Source organism: Taurulus bubalis, assembly GCF_910589615.1.
Source record: "Taurulus bubalis genome assembly, chromosome: 17".
NCBI lineage: Eukaryota > Metazoa > Chordata > Actinopteri > Perciformes > Cottidae > Taurulus > Taurulus bubalis.
In genome coordinates this window covers 12,637,096-12,654,487 of record NC_136605.1, presented here as the reverse complement: position 1 = coordinate 12,654,487, position 17,392 = coordinate 12,637,096, and the positions used below count along the sequence as shown (strand labels likewise).

The following is a 17,392-nucleotide window of genomic DNA, read 5'->3' as shown; positions in this document are numbered from 1 at the left end:
GTAGAAAGTAGCGCGTCAGAAGTCCTTCAATGGGCTGACTTGTGCAGATGGTTGTTGTTGTCTCCACTGAAATGGTCCTTCTGGTGCACTCAGCTACTCCTGTATTTAAAGGGACGACAGTCAACCAATGCAAATGTTTTATTTTTGTTATCTTGAGTCATTTTTTTTGTAATCTCTCATATCACTGATAGTCCAGATGACAACATTTGATGATGCGCAGCTTTAGTGAACAGACATGCCAATTGCTGCAAGATAACAATAAAAACATTGATGCAATCAAAATAAATGATGAGACTTGTTCTGGCATTTAACAGCAACTGTTTACGCCTCATGTGCTCTAATGCTTGTTCTCTCATCTCGTGCACCCGCCACCCCCTTATGTTACCAGCGCCTGCTGTCTTTCATAACTGTGGGGACAGCTGCCAAGACCCAGTTGGCATCTCAGATGCACACAGTCCTTATATCTCTCGTGGAGCCGCGTCGAGATATGTGGCCTTGAGAGGGCGTTATTGGGCACTTATGTGATTATCTGAGAGCTAATTGTTTTTTTTTTGTGATAAACTGTAGGTTAACCTTTTCTCTTATTCAGCTCAGAGGGCCATTAACACTGCCATGGTGACAGATTGGAGTCCCAACACTCACCATGTTAAAGATACAGTCAAGTTCCTGTGAGGTTCTCTCAAATAGGGTGTATACGATGATATATTATTGGTCCCTTTGGGGGAAATGAGTGATATTTGTTTTGTGTTGCTACACATGGAGCCAGTGACAGGACTCTGTTCAATTTATGACACTGACACTAAATCCAACTTTCTCTGCAGTGATGTTCCAACAATGCCGATAGTGGATAAACTCAAAGAGGCATTAAAACCTGGTCGAAAGGACACGGGTGATGAGGGTGACCTCAACAAACTGTTGGCTTCTTCTGCCAAGAAGGTCCTCCTGCAGAAGATAGAGTTTGAGCCGGCCAGCAAAGGTTTCTCCTATCAACTGGACAGCCTAAAGAACAAGTATGTCATCCTCAATCCCAGGAATGAGGGCGCTACGAGCCAGAGGGCCACTGAGCCTGCCCAGATAAAGAGGCATGGTAAGCTATCAAGTTGAAGAGACAATTTAGATTATGACCTTGTCCATATTCACCTTTTGTCCTCCCCTGCTAGCCATACAAGCTAAATATCTGTGTTACTGTCCTGATACATGAGTGAATGCACTGTTCCTTCAGTTTCAGAGAACACAGTTGGCGGCCAGAGCGATGGGATCCCTGCACCACAGAAGATGCTCTTTTCAGGGAACAAGCTCACCCTTAAATGGGAGCGTGTGTACAGGGTGGGAGCCGGTCTCCACAACCTCGGGAACACCTGCTTCCTCAACTCCACAGTGCAGTGTCTCACCTACACCCCGCCACTTGCCAACTACTTACTCTCAAAGGAGCACAGCCGTGCCTGTGAGTATTTGAATCATGCTCATTAATGCTGCCACACTCGGAGCAGTTGTACTCTCATTCACTTGTATATATTTAGTTAACATTACGCACACCCACAAAGTTACTATTGCTCTAGTCTCGCTGCTGTCACTCTTCTGTGCAGAAACATGTGGCTGAATGTCAATGTGGATTGCAAACCAAAGCAGCTGCAGAAGCAAAACAAAAACAGCCGTTTCGTTTGGCCAGTTTTTTCACAGTTTTATTCAGGCTCTGAAACATTCAGCAGTCTGTGATTTACTGACTTAACATTTTTTACCAAGCCAAGAAGGCAAAGACTCGCTGACCATCAAAGTTTCAGGGCTGTAGGTCAAATTGTAAAATAGTAAGCACCCTAAATTACACGTTGGCTCAGACCAGTGGAAGCATGCTGCAGATGCATAGCCTCAAATAAGTTTTCATTTTATCAAGACTTATTATCCGAGGAAGTATTATTTTACAGGTGACTAAAGCATTGAGAGGATTAAGCCTTTAAAATGGCACAATTGACTTTGCCTGTAACCGTTATGAGCTACAAGCTGCTCATTTTGCTCACTGAAATACTTTTAACTTATTGTTCCCAGATTTTAAGTAGATGCAGTAAAAGCAAAGCATGCGTTTCAAATTTATTTAAAATATATGATATTCCAAACCCTTATTTTTTTCCCGATACATTTTTACCTTTTAAAGACGAATAAAATTACTGAAAATAGAAGGAAAAAATAGCATTTTCTTTGTCTATGCCTTTTTAAGAAGTATTTATTTAAATACAATCAGCATAATTCTGGAAAACTTTGTTTTTTATTCCAACATATTTGAATTTTACCAGCTGTAAAATCATTCATCATTGTGTTTGATGAAAATTAGGTTTACAATAATAATGTTTTACTTTGCATTTGTTATGAACAATAATGTTTTTCTGAATCCCAATACTGTCACAATAACACACTCCTGCACTTGATTGCTTTGAGTGGCTCTGATGCATTCGTCTTTGTCTGTGTTTCAGGTCACCAGTCGGGCTTCTGTATGATCTGCATAATGCAGAACCATATCATTCAAGCCTTTGCCAACACGGGCAATGCCATCAAGCCTGTCTCCTTCATCAGAGACCTGAAAAGTAAGACCACCCGCTTCCTTCAACCTTGTGTGATTGTGGCTGAGCGGTTTGTGTCAGAAGTCACAGGCGCCTGATTTGGGGCTTTAATACTGTCAGAGTCATGATGACGCAACACTGGCCACAGTGTCCCATGTGACAACAGCTGGTAACTGCAGTGCAAAAGTGGAGCGGTGAGATGGCAGGCTGTGAACAAACACCATGTAGCGAGTAGCGATGAAGTGTGAGTTGCACCTTGACATGGTGAGGTGCTGTAGTCTCATAGGAGCCCTCCCTCCCTCTACCCGCTGCCTCTCTACCTGCCTCCTTCTTCCTTATGTGCTGCTGCAATCATGTCTCCACCTCCTGCGCCTCTTTTTTTTTCTCCATCGCTCCCTCTCTCCCCCCCCCCCCCTTCACCCTTCCCCGATGCCCTCTCTGTCTCCTTGTGACTGCGGGCTGAGAGGAGCAGCTTTAGCACAAAAATGTACAGTCCACTGTTTCCCTTCCTTGTAACCAGGACTGAGAGATGTACTGTGTTTCTCTTTACATTCATCAAGCAGTTAGAAATGCCCCCTCCACAGCGAGAACAATATGAATGCATAGAATGAAAATGCAACATCTGTGCCTCTTGCTCAACACGCCTCCTTTTTAAAAATACAAATGCAGCGCAATGTCCTCGCACTAAAATCAAACTATATGACGGCAACTGATCCTGAAATTTCCCCAGGATCTTGCAAACAACATATAACCACAACCACCCAATCGTATGCCAGCAGAATTCATATCTTCAAGAGGCTGTCTCTGCCATCTCTGATATGGGCCCTGCAGGTCATTAGTGCATGGTGTGTTATTTCTCTTTCCCAGTCAGGGGTGACTCATTGTCGTAAATGCGCAGGGATGCTATGCTGGGAATGTGGGGATGACCACATTATTATACCAGCTCACACTTTCCCGTTACGAAATAACAGTAGCGGCAAATGATTCAGAGCTACAGTGTCTCTAATGGGAGGCTTTGCGATGAAGTCACTAAGTAACTGCAAGCTGCTGATGAGGTCATGTTCAGTGAACTACGTGTCTGAGGAGCATGAGTGCCAAGTGAAAGCATGTGCTTTTCAACGTCACAACATATTCATTATATTATCTTCGCTGATTATTGCTTTATAACATGTGCATAAGCCTAATTGGCAGATGTAAACGCACTGAATAATCCCAAACACAATATAGACTGCTACTCTATAATACTATGAATGGTTTTGCTTTTTAATTTTGAAAATGTGAATAAAGGCCTACCTGGCTTGACAGGAACGGTGTTCCTTAATTTCATTGCCTTCTGTCTCGATCACCAGGTTATGTGGCGGTTCACTTGTACACTGTGATGATCTGTCTGCTTTTTGGGCTTTTTGATTATGAACTTTTATGCAATGAATTCAGTAAGGGGTGTTGCTAAAACATGACTAATAAAAAAAATAATAATTGTGTTCGCATTGTGCCAATTACATGTTTTTAACGTCAACTCTTTTCTCCCACAGAAATTGCCAGACATTTTCGCTTTGGAAGCCAAGAGGATGCCCATGAATTTCTGCGGTACACCATCGATGCAATGCAGAAAACCTGTCTCAATGGCTACCCTAAGTAAGGCTTTATTATTGTTTCTTTAAAGCGTTGAAAGTAAGAGTATTTTTTTTAATTGCCTGGTTTTTACTGGGGTCCACTAGTGGAACAAGAACCGGGGCGGGAGCTCATTGGGAAGCAGTCAGGAGAATGTGAGGGAGCTGCTGAGAGGAAAGCTCTGACTGCTATTTAAGCACCGACAGTTGAGTGAAGTCGGACATCTGGACTTTCTTGCTTTAGCCTGCTGCCATAAGCGCAGAAAATTGATCGATGTCTGTGTTTTTCTGAATGTCATTTTTAATGATTTTTGTCTTCTCTTCCTGTCTGTAGGCTTGACAGGCAGACCCAGGCCACAACGCTGGTTCACCAGATCTTTGGAGGCTACCTCAGGTCAAGAGGTATTGACTTTTTTTCACAGAAAGAAAGGAAGAAAAATATTGCATCCAGAGCTGTGCATAATTTTTTTTTGGTGAATTTCTAGATTTGTTGCTTTGGTATTGCATACTTGATCCTTTACCTATCAGACTAGACTAATGACAGTGTTATATTTATATTGATAAAACAGTTTGATGTGGTGAGTTACTGCGTTCACATGCAGATCCAAAGTAGTCGGCTGTCTGTTACTAAGGAGTTATTCTGAATTTACCTTTACTGCTACCAAACCAAATATATGCTGGTCATTGGGTATCTCTAATATTTGTTTAACCCACTGACGGAACAAAGTACATTTTATTAATCCTTTACATTTCTAGAGATCACATAACATATTATGAAGACTGACTAAATGTGTGATAACACTGGTGCAAATAATGCCTTGTTTTTCAAATTTGTATTCAAATACAAAAGTATTAGGAAAGCTAGAAGGAATCCATTTACATTTGAGCTATTAAAGAGAATTTATACATTTTCTTTACAGTGCTTAGTGATTTTTAAGTTTAATCAGAAAATGGTTTGTAAGATGCAATTTCAGATAAGGCAGCAACTTGCCAAATTATAGGATATTTCCATCTGGTTACAGGTGTTTGGTTGAGTAACTTATAACATATCTGAAATGTAAATATTGAGAAGAGGGCTAAATGAAATGCTGTTTTCCCTTAATGTTTGATCTGGGAGTAAGAGGCAGTTGGTTGTGAGGTTCTTCTGTTTACAGGAAGTGGAACGGAGGCGGGTGAAATCCTCCTGTAATCGATGATCACCCAGTTGCATTAACATTGTATTTCTTCAGAATTAGCCCCAAGAGAATCACATTTGTTTCTAATTGTGTCTTTCAGTGAAGTGCTCTATTTGTAAAAGTGTGTCAGACACATATGACCCTTACCTGGACATCGCTTTGGAGATTCGAGTATGTTACTCAAGATCTCAATATAACTTTAATTTCCATGGAAATATAATCTATATATATTGTGTAAACCGGCCTCAGCAACACCATGCATCTCTGTTTCTGTCTGTCAGCAAGCGGCAAACATTGTGCGAGCCCTGGAACTGTTTGTTAAACCAGACGTGCTATGTGGAGAGAATGCCTACATGTGTGCCAAGTAAGTGCCATTTATCTGTTCTGACCGCAGCCGAAGTTTAACTACAGGGCATTAAACGCATTTTTTATGTCTAATAATATAATTAATATTGGACTTCCTTTTTTCTCTCACCAGGTGCAAAAAGAAAGTGCCAGCGACCAAGCGCTTCACGGTCCATCGAACATCTAATGTACTGACTCTTTCACTCAAGAGGTTCGCCAACTTCAGCGGAGGAAAAATAACAAAGGTTAACAACGAATTCTCGCAGCATCAACGGTTTTGACAAGAGCTGTCGAGTTTTTCAGTGACCTCATCGTTCTGTCTGTCTTTCTTCTTTTTTTCAGGATGTTGGTTACCCAGAATTTCTGAACATCCGCCCCTACATGTCTCAGAGCTCGGGCGATCCTGTAATGTACGGGCTCTACGCTGTTCTGGTGCACTCTGGCTACAGTTGTCACGCTGGCCACTACTATTGCTATGTCAAGGTGAGAAGAGCAGATGCAAATCTTTTATTATTATGCATGTCGACATCTGACAAGATGAGGCCAGAAATGTATATAAAAAAAATAACACACACAAAGTAGTCAAATAAAACACATCGTCAGTAAATGTATTTACCAACAAGTTTCTTAAATTTTCCTTCTATTTAACCTGGTGGATTATAATCACAGGAATGATGCAAAACCGATGTATAATAATGAATAAACCCAAACCTAGTGGCTTCGTAACTTGTTTTGTAACTGCCAAGAACTACAGTTTATCAGAGAAGAAACATTTAGTTTTAGTCTTCCAAATATTGTATGACTCTGTACCTTTTTATCTTTTTATAGCTCTAAAGAATTTTCTGTTATGGTATATTTAATTGTATGTCATTTATTCCATATCAAGATAACAAAATATTATATCTTTCTTGGAAATTCAATTGAAAGAAATTTAAAATAAAGTCTGTTTTGTCTAATCCAGGGAAGTGGCAAAATCATAGTTTCAATAATCCTAAATGCTTTGTGTAAATGTGCAGCATGTCTCACAATAATAATAACTAAAGATAACTACCTCGGTATAAACTGTAGTGTTTAATGATCCTGTAAGTGATTTAACTTTTTAGTTTTCTGTTTTGGAACTTTTTTTCCCATTCTCCAAACCGGTTTTGAATTTTTATAGTATAAGTGTAAATTAATAAGGATTTGATTAATATAGTTCACAGCCTGCTCCGTTTTAAAGTTTGATCTCTTCCTTGTTTCTTCTTAGGCGAGCAACGGACAGTGGTACCAGATGAATGATTCAATGGTGCACTGTAGTAACATCAAAGTGGTCTTGAACCAGCAGGCTTACGTGCTTTTCTACCTGAGGTAAGACGCTGGGGATGGCTGCAAGAGATCAAACAAGGTGTTGTCTGGATTTATAATTAAATAAAGCAGAGTCTATATTTGTGTGTTAAAGGATCCCTGAAAGCAAGAAGAATGCAGATGGACAGACCACCAAGCAGGCGATGTTGCATCCTGGGAAGAACAGCGTGTCATCTGAACAGATAAAGAGGGCCAACCTGAACGGGCCGCTCTCCTCCCCGCAGGTCACAAAGGTATTGCACAAGATGACATCCAGCTCACCGATGGACATGTGTACTAGACATGGGCTGAAGGTGCTCGCCCAAATTTTAATACAAGTTCTGATTACATTACTCTTTTCAGAAACTCGAGCCTGCACAACTGCGTAAGATCCAGTCCATGGACAGTGGTTTGGGCCTTCCCATTTCCAGGAACGGTGTGAGCTCTCAGCCACAGCCCAGACTTTCCAACTGGATGTCATCCTCCAATGGCCCGCCCAAGCTGCCAGGTGGGCCCACGGTTATCGATGAGCCTTTCAAGAAGCTGAAGAAGCCGTCTCCCCAGAGCCAGGTGCAGTCCCGCAGCATCACGCCGACCCCTTCCAACAACGGGCTCAGCAGGGCGGAGGGAGACAAAAAGCAAGGTGGCGAGGGCCGGAGCATGTCGGCGTCTACCTCATATAAGTCTTTGTCTGACTCTTCCTCTGCCGACACCAGCGACTCGAAGGTAACATTTGCAATGGAAAAGCACAGATTTATACTTGGTTCAAAGGCAGCGTCATGGAAGTTTTTTATCATCTGATATCATGAAAACTAGATTTTATTCATATTTACAGTCTCTTTGTAACCTTCAAACATTGTCTGCAAAGAGCTTACTAGCTATTTAACATCAAATGGAATATGAAAACAGCAATGCTGACAAACTATTGCATACTAAGAAAATCAATAAATCAATGTTAGTCATTGAAGTAAGAAGCATAACCACAGCACGATTGCGTTTGTTTCGGCCAGGACTCCGTGGGTACCAAAAGTGCGCCAGTAGGAGAGACTCCCTCCACCCCACGGAAAGGCTCTAATGGCACGGCGTCTCCAACCAAGAGCGTGGAGCGCTCTCAGAGCACAGAGGAGCAGAAGACTGCGAAAATAAAACCCCCGGCTCTCAACAACATCACGTCGGAAGCCACCAGCACCATGTCACCGCCACCTGCCAAGAAACTGGCCCTTTCAGCCAAGAAGGTGAACTTCATTCCCATTCACAGCAACTGCCTGTCTTAGTGAAATTTCCTGATACCTTGGTTTCCTGTTGCCTCACTGCTAACCTAAATTTGACCCTTGATTTCAATAAGTAATTTTATTAAGGCAAGTAAACTCATTTTCAAATAGGTTTTCAGCTGTATGTAATGTGTAATTTCTCCAGTTTCCTTAAATCAACCACATGGTAGCACTTGTTTAGAGTTTGTCTTCTTTTCCTTTAGTTTGTTCTTTTTTTCTAACCATTTCTAATTCTTCTGCCATACCCTTTCCTTTTTGTTTTCCTCCCTTCATCTTTTCCTGCCATCCCTTTTAATCTTCCTCTTCCTTATTTGATTCTCTTCCTTATTTTTGTCACATTCATGGCTATTTTTTTTAGACCACCAAGTTTTTATTTATGTCGATAACTGCAGGCTCGCAAACGGAGACCGAGCAGCATTGATGCTCTGCCCTCTTCGCCACGCCAGCTGTCCAGTGACCTCACGCATCAAAATCAACTTAACCCCTTCACTTTTGCCTCGCCTACTCACAGGTATGAGCATCACGTAGGAAATGCACAAGAAACACTTTTTGTCTTCCTCAAATGCAAATTGGCTGAGTAAATCCAGATGTTTTCTTCTGTTCTCTTCTCAGAGCTGGTCCATTCCATTCACCTAAAGTCCAGTCATCGCCTTTTGCCCACTTAAGTGGATCCTTCAAACAGCAGAGCCCTCAGAAACAGTCCCTTTCCCCCACACTGCAAAAACCAAACGCCAGCCTTTCTCCTAAAACCAATGGGATTCACAGTCCTGGCCCAAAGAGCCCCAAGTCTTCCACCAATCACAGCTCCTTGGTCCAAGAACCAGACCTCAACAGCACTCCAGCTCCCAAGGTCAACCAAAAGAAGAAGAAGAAAAAGAAGCGGCGGCATTCTGAAGTGGCGGGCGACGCAGAGCCAGTGGCATCCCCGGCTGCAGTGACACAGACCGACCCCGTGGAATCGGCCAGCGAGAAGAAGCGGAGGAAGAAAAGGAAAAAGCGAAAGAAGGTGCCTGAAGATGGCGAGACTGTTAAGGAGAAGGAGTGCGTCCTGTCTCACCTGGACACATCAAACCAGGAAGAGGATTGGTGCCAGGGGGGCATATGGAGTCTTACATCGCTTCCAGATACAGAACAGTCTAAGCAAAAGCCTCAGTCAGCTGCCACAACCGCAACACAGTGTGAGTCGAATCAAAAAGAACAGGGAAGGGACTCTGTAAAGTTGAAGAAGAAAAAGAAAAAGCGGTTGCAGCTGGTGGAGGCTATGCAGGTGACGACTTCAGCATGCGCTGCACCAGAGAGGTGGGTTGAAGTGTAGGACTCTTGTAGTTATACATGTCTGTTTTTGTGTTGCTGGAAGTTAATTTTGAGCTCATAATTTGGAAGAGGGATGCATAACTTAGTTTGTAACAACCACAGTGCAATTCATTAACTACGTTTTTACCCAATAGCACTCCTGAGATGAAGATCACAGTTGTTCAGAATGATACGGGGGATTTGGTAACATTGAAAAAGAAATTAAAGGTGAAGAAAAAGAAGAAGAGGCTAAAAGAAGAGGTTAAACTGTGGGAGGAGAGCAGACGATGCTCAGACGGGCAGAACGACGAGCCCGAAGCAATGGAGCCCCCTTCCAAAATAAAGATCACGGAGAACGGCGAAATACGTAAACCAAGCACAGGTATGCAAGCGTGCACACGCTGCACAGGCAATAATACACACACGCATTCATACAATGCAAAAATAATAGGCATTGATTAGTCATCTGCCGAAACCTGCTGCACCACTACAGCCTAACAATGGTCACCTTAATAAGAGAGCATGATATACTGCATTTTGAGAATTGCATTTTTTATTTATTTTATTCTAATCCAGCCTCAGTGGTAGTTTGGGACCGCCAGGTGAAGGACGGCTACAAACGCAGCCAGGTGCCAGCGGCTAATGGAAGCGAATCAGGAGACGCCCCGACCCTCGCTGCTCCTGTAGCCTTTGACGGGAAAAAGACGGGTGGGGTGGTGGAGGAGCTGCTCAAGAACGCCACCGATAAGGCCTACGGAGCCAACGGTGAGACAGAGTGAATCTGACCTCCTGTACAGCAATGCTTTGACAGTGTGTCGCACAAATATATGTTTTTATACGCATTTTTATAGGTTTTGTTTGTCTTCTCTAGTTCTCAGTTGGGATGGAGAGGTCTCTGCTATCAGTAGAGATGCAGCTGAAGATGTCCGCCACGCCAGGTGTGACACAGTGATCGATGAGTGGGATGAAGACTTTGACAGGGGAAAGGTGAGGGGGGAAATCTAGATACGAATAATGTCATCTTAAATCAGTTTTTACTTTCGGTCTGCTCAATTTTGTGGCTCCTTGTCAATGTCCCTCTTCAACTTTTTTTGTTTTTGTACAAATTAACAGGTAAAGAAAATTAAAAACTATAAGAGAGAGAAGTGGAGAAGCGGCGGCAGCATCTTCCAGAAGGTCCAGGACAGGCGGAGCAAGTGGTCTGTAACACCTGGAGGAAAAAGGGGTTTTGGAGTCCGTCGATAAGAATCCAGTTTGCTGTTGAGGTTGTGCTGATTGGAAATAGAGACAACAATACTGTATACCAAATGTCTGTACTTTTTTTTCTTTCTCCGTCTCGTGTGAAGTTGAGACCCAAATTCCTGATTACGATAAGAGTTCAAAAGCAGCACATTGAGTCAGGCAGCCCCTTTTGTCTCAATTTGAAACAAACATGAAATGCTATCTTCAGGCTTCAGCGTTCCCCTTTTAATCCAAATAGGAGAGTAGGTGGATTGAGCTTCTCTATGCATGCAATATTTAACTAAAACCCCTACACCTCCATGTCAAATGAATATGTTTATGTTGGCATCCTTTGAGCCTTGGTTATTGTCCCAACAATCTTGAGCTATGAAATTATATACAGTGTACCTTATGAGATAAGTGGGATGAATGAGAAAGTACATCCAATACTTTGGCTGTTTTGTATTGGAAACTGTACACAATCTCAGAGCATACTTTTGCAGACATAAGGGCTCAGTTAATTTGACATTTAAAAAACGTTTTAACCGTATCCTGAAATTATTCTACACTAAATTGCAAAGATCTAAAATTATTTAATCATTAGAACATGTTATTTTAGATTACTGATCTTCCTATTTTATACCGTTATCTGCTATATTTTTATTTTGCTGCAGTGTCTGTGCCACGTGGCTTGTTTTTAAGGACCACATTTTACATTCATGTTGGTAAAATCAAGCTTTGAAATTGCCACTTTTCTTTCTCAAGATGCATGTCTAAATTGGTAAAAAATTACTGAGGCACATTTTGTTTTCATTTTTGTTCTCTTTAGGTTATGACCCTTTTTGCTTCTTAACAACTTCAGTTCATTTCAGATTTCATGTGGATACATTTTAGACCACAAAAGAATGCTCTGCCGAATTGTATCGTTGGTTCAAGTGTTGACATTGATGAACAAGTTGGACGCTACAAGTTTCTCTCCGTGTACCTGGACGCTATTGTTTTCTGACAACTCGTAGTGCGATGTGCATTGCGGAGTCAAAGTCGGGGTTGATGGAAGAAACTCGGACGGGAGCGGTTGTTTTCTACTGTGCAGCTATTTAATTATGTAGCTCATCGGTTCAGCGTTCAAAAGCTCTGTGTGGAGATTTGACCGTTCACAAACTGTTCTGTTCTTCACCAATGTACTGAAATACAGTAGAGGGGTTACATTTTATACTTGAGGCACTGTGTTCGGATGGGACTGCCACACGCCAATGATTTATTTCCCCCTTGTATCTTATATCTCTATGCAATTTTCTGATGCTCATGCTGGTCACCTAGAAACTGGGCGGAGACTCAGGAACCCAGACATCCTGTATCCCATCTTCATCAACGAGCAGACTCCCCTGTTTCATATCAGTCGTCCCTCTCCCGGGACCAACATTTTGCATCCTGTACATCCTGTAGAAACCTTTTTATACAAAAGTATTTCAGGTGTGGACATCTTGCACCGATCCGGGGCGCAGATGTGTAGAGAAACTAATGTTATGACAAAATGCTTTGCCAGCGTAGAAGCCTGTACAGTCCATCTTGTGCTACCCGTTTCCCTCCAACGCTGTAAAGATTTGCCCATGCATTTCTTTTCATTCTAGAGATGTTGCCTTGAATTGGCTATTAAAAAAAAAAAAAAAGGATTTAATGTTATAAATATATAATTTAAAGAGGAAAAGACCTTCAATGAGATCTTTATTGTGCTACTAATACTCTGATCGGTTGGTGGATGTTAACTTGAGAATTAATATGCACATGTGTTAGAGCATTTGTTTGTAAGAGAGTGTTCTGTCTTCATGCAAGAGCTTCCCTATATGTCACTGTAGTGTGTACAGTACAAGAGAGACGAGGACAGTCTAATTTCCATAGAACGTGTTTGTAATTTGAAATCCGACAGAGTGCGACTCTCAAACTGACACAGAGGAACATTTATCAATGTGAATGGACGGTTCACATGTTTGCATTGATGGCTCTAAATTTTGCACCACCTTTTCTGACCAGGGAAGAGATCTTTCATAATGAAAGTGGCTGTTGCCACTCTACAGTTAACTATAAAGGTGCAATAAAGTTGTGACTTTTGTGAGCTGATTGTGTATTATTCTGTCTTCTACTGCTGTTTTTCTTGTAATTTGATGTTGTGTCGTTATGATAGCTTTTAGCACTGTAGAAAATGAGGTATGGGCATCGACAACCAATGATCAGCTAAACCACATTTTTTCGTTGTTACTGTGATTTATAGGGAGGGGGGTACATCATACACATGTATTGTTGAGACAATGAGCCGAAACAGGCTTGCGTCACATTCACAAACCAAAACTGATTAACAAAAAGGTTAAATAAACTTGCTGCACTGCTGTCTATATAGGTTACGCCACATTCGGTGATGAATTTGAAAGCTGAGGTCAAACCCCTACTGTGACATCACTGCTTAGCCAGAGGCCAAGAGATGCAGAAACATTAAAGCAGCTGCAATCAATATTTTTCTTATAATTATAAGTGATAGGGGTCGCTTGCAGTGATGAACCTACAGAGAATTATTAGCAGGATCTACAGCGCCCCTCTGCTTTACAGAGCATAGTTTTAGGATATTATGCAAAAATAGTATAATAACATATTATACAAATCATCATTTGTATACCATCCGCTCAGCAGCAGACTGACACAGTTGGTGCTTTGCTGGTGAACATAGTGGAGCATTTAGCAGCTTAAGCGCCAGATATTTCCCTCATCTGTGGGTGGAGACCATAAGTGGAGTTAATGGAGTGGTTATTGGACTTTAATTCGCCAGTGGCCAGAAACTCGACTCTAAATAAACGGTAATGTTGCTCCATAGCTGCTAAACTTGTTTGCTGAGAAGTTGGCAACATCGACTGCAAAGGTGGTGCAATGTTGTGTTCACAGCTTGCTTTTGCTTCCCCCAAGTGGCCAGACAAGAAAGGTTTCTGCATCTCTCCAAAGAGCAGCAGCATTTTTTCTGAACTTTAAAAAAAATATTATTAATTAAAGGAGACTTTGAGGGTAAAAAGGACTTTTTTTATTTGTTAAAACAAAAATGCTCTGCATAAAACTGTAACACGGGTTTTCCCCACCTCATTATATATATATATATATATATATATATATATATATATATATATATATATATATATATATATATATATATTTGTATTAGTGTAGTATGTATGCATACACATTTCAGTGTTCTGCAAAGTTTTAGGATATTATAAAAACATATTCAAATATATTAGCACATACAAATCCAGTATAATTAATTCAAATACTAATGAACAGCATAACATGTGAAGTGTTCGTCTCCAAGTTGTTTCGAGGAAGTTGGAGAGTGACATCGCATCTGGGGTGGGCGGGGCTAACATGTGCACCGGCTCCTCCGGATGCATATCAGCAGCCAGCCAACAAACATCGACAATTTTTTTTTTAAAAAAGGCAGCTGAGGACAAGCGACACTGCAACACGCTGAAAAGTACCACCTCCTGGAGTGAGCTCGAGTATCCGGAGAGCCTGCGATCAAGTTGAGACGTGGAAGTTGAGCGAAGAAGAAGAAGAAGAGAGGAAGGGAACGGAACGGAACGGAACCGGGGAGGATTGTTGTTTCGGAAGCGAAAGAGAAACCTCCCCGGGCTGCGACGCCTACAGCAGCATCAGGACCACAAGGATGGAGGGGGAGAATCACGGTACGTCTCCAAACCTCTCTTACGCAGACAGTAGGCTAACTGTGTGTGTGCGTGTGTGTGTGTGTGTGTGTGTGTGTGTGTGTGTGTGTGTGTGTGTGTGTGTGTGTGTGTGTGTGTTTAGCAAGTGTCTACAGTGTTCGTGCTCTGCTAGATGTTCATACTGCTGCCAGTCTGACTGTCTGGTGGGATTGTTAGAATAAAATAAGATATTCCTTTATTAGTCCCGCAGTGGGGAGATTGCAGGATTACAGTAGCAGGCAGGTCAAATGTACAAGACACATAGTCAAATAAAATAACAAAGGTAATATAAATAAACAGTAAAACAGTAAATAATCCACAATAGCAATATTATACAGACAGAATACAATGCATTTGAAAATGTATTTATATGGCACCAGTTGCATCATAATTACAGCATGGCTGACTGTGCTCAGCACATGTTCTGATGGCATTATGTCGTAAAGGGGCTCACTACTCATGTTGGTTAACTTGAAGTATTCACAGGAAAGGACTTTGTTGGATTTTATAAGACGTTTTGAAAACTGATATAAAATGATAATACATGATGTGTGATGAATTATTAAGCATCCCACTGCAGTTTTGACAGCATGAAGGACACTGTAGACATCCCCATGTCTACACAGTTTAATTAAGATGGAAAAGTTCCTGTCATGCTAATTAAGATACAAAACTGATGTATTTATACCATACTGCCGTCTGGCACATATTGGCTCTTTCAATGCCACAATTTCACAAAATGCCTTCCTGTAAAACCTAACATAAAGCCAAAAAGCCTTTACAGGAAGTTCAAAGTCGTGACATCATGCACAGGGTGACCACTCCCCTGATGATCTCAGGCCACGATGAGCTGGTGGATGGCTCAGTTTAGGTGATGATAGAGGCTTCATCTCAATTATTTAGCTGTTTAGTTTTTCTGTGAGCTTAATGCATCTCAAAATAGAACCACCAGCAATGGCCTCATTGCAAAACTGATGCTCTTCCTGAAAAAGAAGGGAGGATTGGTGATCGCTTTCTGTGAGTCACATACAAGAGATTTAAAAAAATACAAAGTTAAAATCTAATCTAAATAAAGGATGCATTTTGTACTAATGCTTTGCTTACCAATCCATAGTGCTTTTCTTTTGATTGTGTTTGTTCATAATACATCAGACAGCGTTCAGTAGTGATTACTGACATGCAGCATGTTTGCTCTGGCTCCCATGGATATCTTTCAGTCCACGATTATGTAATCATCTGCTAAAGTGAGGCAAAAGAGAGGGCACATGCGGAAGCTTCAAGTGCATTCAAATACCACTCTCACTGTCCCTGACACCTCCTTAGTCAAATCAGCGGCTTGTGGATCTGAATGTGTAAGTATAAATCATATCATCTCTTCTGTCCCTGAGCACCGTGACTGTTCGGCATAAATGAGGTCCGCAAAGGAGAGAGGATAGAAATAATCCATCGGCTGTCAAGACTCGACTCAAACAGACTTTTTAAAATATTTTATTTCGACACAGCTCTGTTTCCTCCATCTTTTTAATAATGTAAACTTAAGCATGTATAGTGTTTGAGTATAATCTGTGTATTTTACGGCCTTGCAGTGTCGTGTATATAGCGTCTAAAATGTATGACAGGATTGCCATACTGTGTTTTTGCACTCTTCCTGTGATGTTGTAGGTGCTGCAGCCCTAAACCAGCTGTCTTAGGATTCATTTGGTGCTGCTCTGTTTCAAGACTCACTTCAAAGGCTTTGAGCTGCACGTTGTCAAAAATGACTTTGTTTTATCTTTTCTTTTCGTGCTATTTTGCCATCTGCCTGCACCTGTCAATGCAGCTCAGTCTCTCTTCGGATTATGAAGTTTGTGCACACAAAGGAAACGTGTGCCGGTTCATAGGCGCAGTAAACTAGTGTCAGGTAGGTACGTGTGGTTGTGGGTGTCATCTCCTCTCAGTTTGTAATATAGTTGCTGGCCTGTAATATGTCGATTTCTTTTTTCCTCCTACTGTACGCTGTCACTCTCTATCCCTGGGATGGGACAGGTTTACTCCAGCGCTAAGCTCCTCTCTCGTTCAAAGCACACTGTGAAAAACTGTCAAAGCAGCAGCAGTGAAATCTCAGTGGATTTATGCAGACATATCATATTGCTGTGTAAAAAAAAAAAAAGTGACGTGAAAATCAAAAGATTGAAATAAGAGAAGTTGAAATCTGTCACCTCGAAGTCAATTCAAATCTGCACTTGAGCTGCAGTTTTTCTTGCAGTCTTTTTTCTTCTCCATGTAAGATATATCAGTCTAAAAATAAGCATTGTCATGGAAAAAAGCTCATGCATCCTTTGTTTTCCATCATTAAATGTTCATCAATCACAAAGAGTTGTAGATCAAGAGAAGCACACAGAGGGAGGCTATTACAGCCCTGAGACAGCTGAAGAGAATAATGGGCTATCGGATGATGTTACTTCGAGCATTCAATCCATATTTAGCCTCTAAAGCTTTGTTCTGGAGAGTATTCAGATAGGTTGCACCAGCATAGGTGCTTGTCCTGCTCCCACCCAGCCAGTTAGTCACTGGAGGAGATGCTTACACTTTGCTGCTATGTTGGAGTTTCACCAACACAGATCAGCTAGCTCTCTGTGGCTTTTATACCCAAGTGTGGAAACTCTTTCATCACACAGAGACTTGTCTTCCTCCCTGACTGCTTGAAGACAAACATATGAGCGATTTCCCCCAGAAACCCCAAGTAGACTGTCTGCCGAAGCAGCTGAATGTTCTCTGCTTACAATCCTTGAACATGAGTTGCTCAACCTATACATGCATTGATTTCACAGAGGAATTAAATCTGCTGTATGATAAAGTTGACGAGTGACTGAAGCGTAAACG

At 41.6% G+C, this 17,392-nt stretch overlaps 1 protein-coding gene across 1 annotated transcript; it reads left to right on the top strand.

Moving 5' to 3' along the window:
• The first annotated feature begins 828 nt into the window (after positions 1-828).
• On the top strand, positions 829-11,004 carry usp36 (ubiquitin specific peptidase 36). Its single transcript, XM_079232857.1, has 19 exons — positions 829-1,087; positions 1,223-1,444; positions 2,466-2,576; positions 4,085-4,187; positions 4,497-4,564; positions 5,438-5,508; positions 5,619-5,701; positions 5,816-5,927; positions 6,025-6,165; positions 6,929-7,029; positions 7,121-7,259; positions 7,369-7,731; positions 8,016-8,240; positions 8,669-8,787; positions 8,889-9,575; positions 9,725-9,951; positions 10,146-10,334; positions 10,441-10,556; positions 10,683-11,004. The coding sequence occupies exons 1-19, from the start codon at positions 835-837 to the stop codon at positions 10,812-10,814; spliced, it is 3,462 nt and encodes a 1,153-aa protein (XP_079088983.1). The 5' UTR covers positions 829-834; the 3' UTR covers positions 10,815-11,004.
• The last annotated feature ends 6,388 nt before the right edge of the window (positions 11,005-17,392 follow it).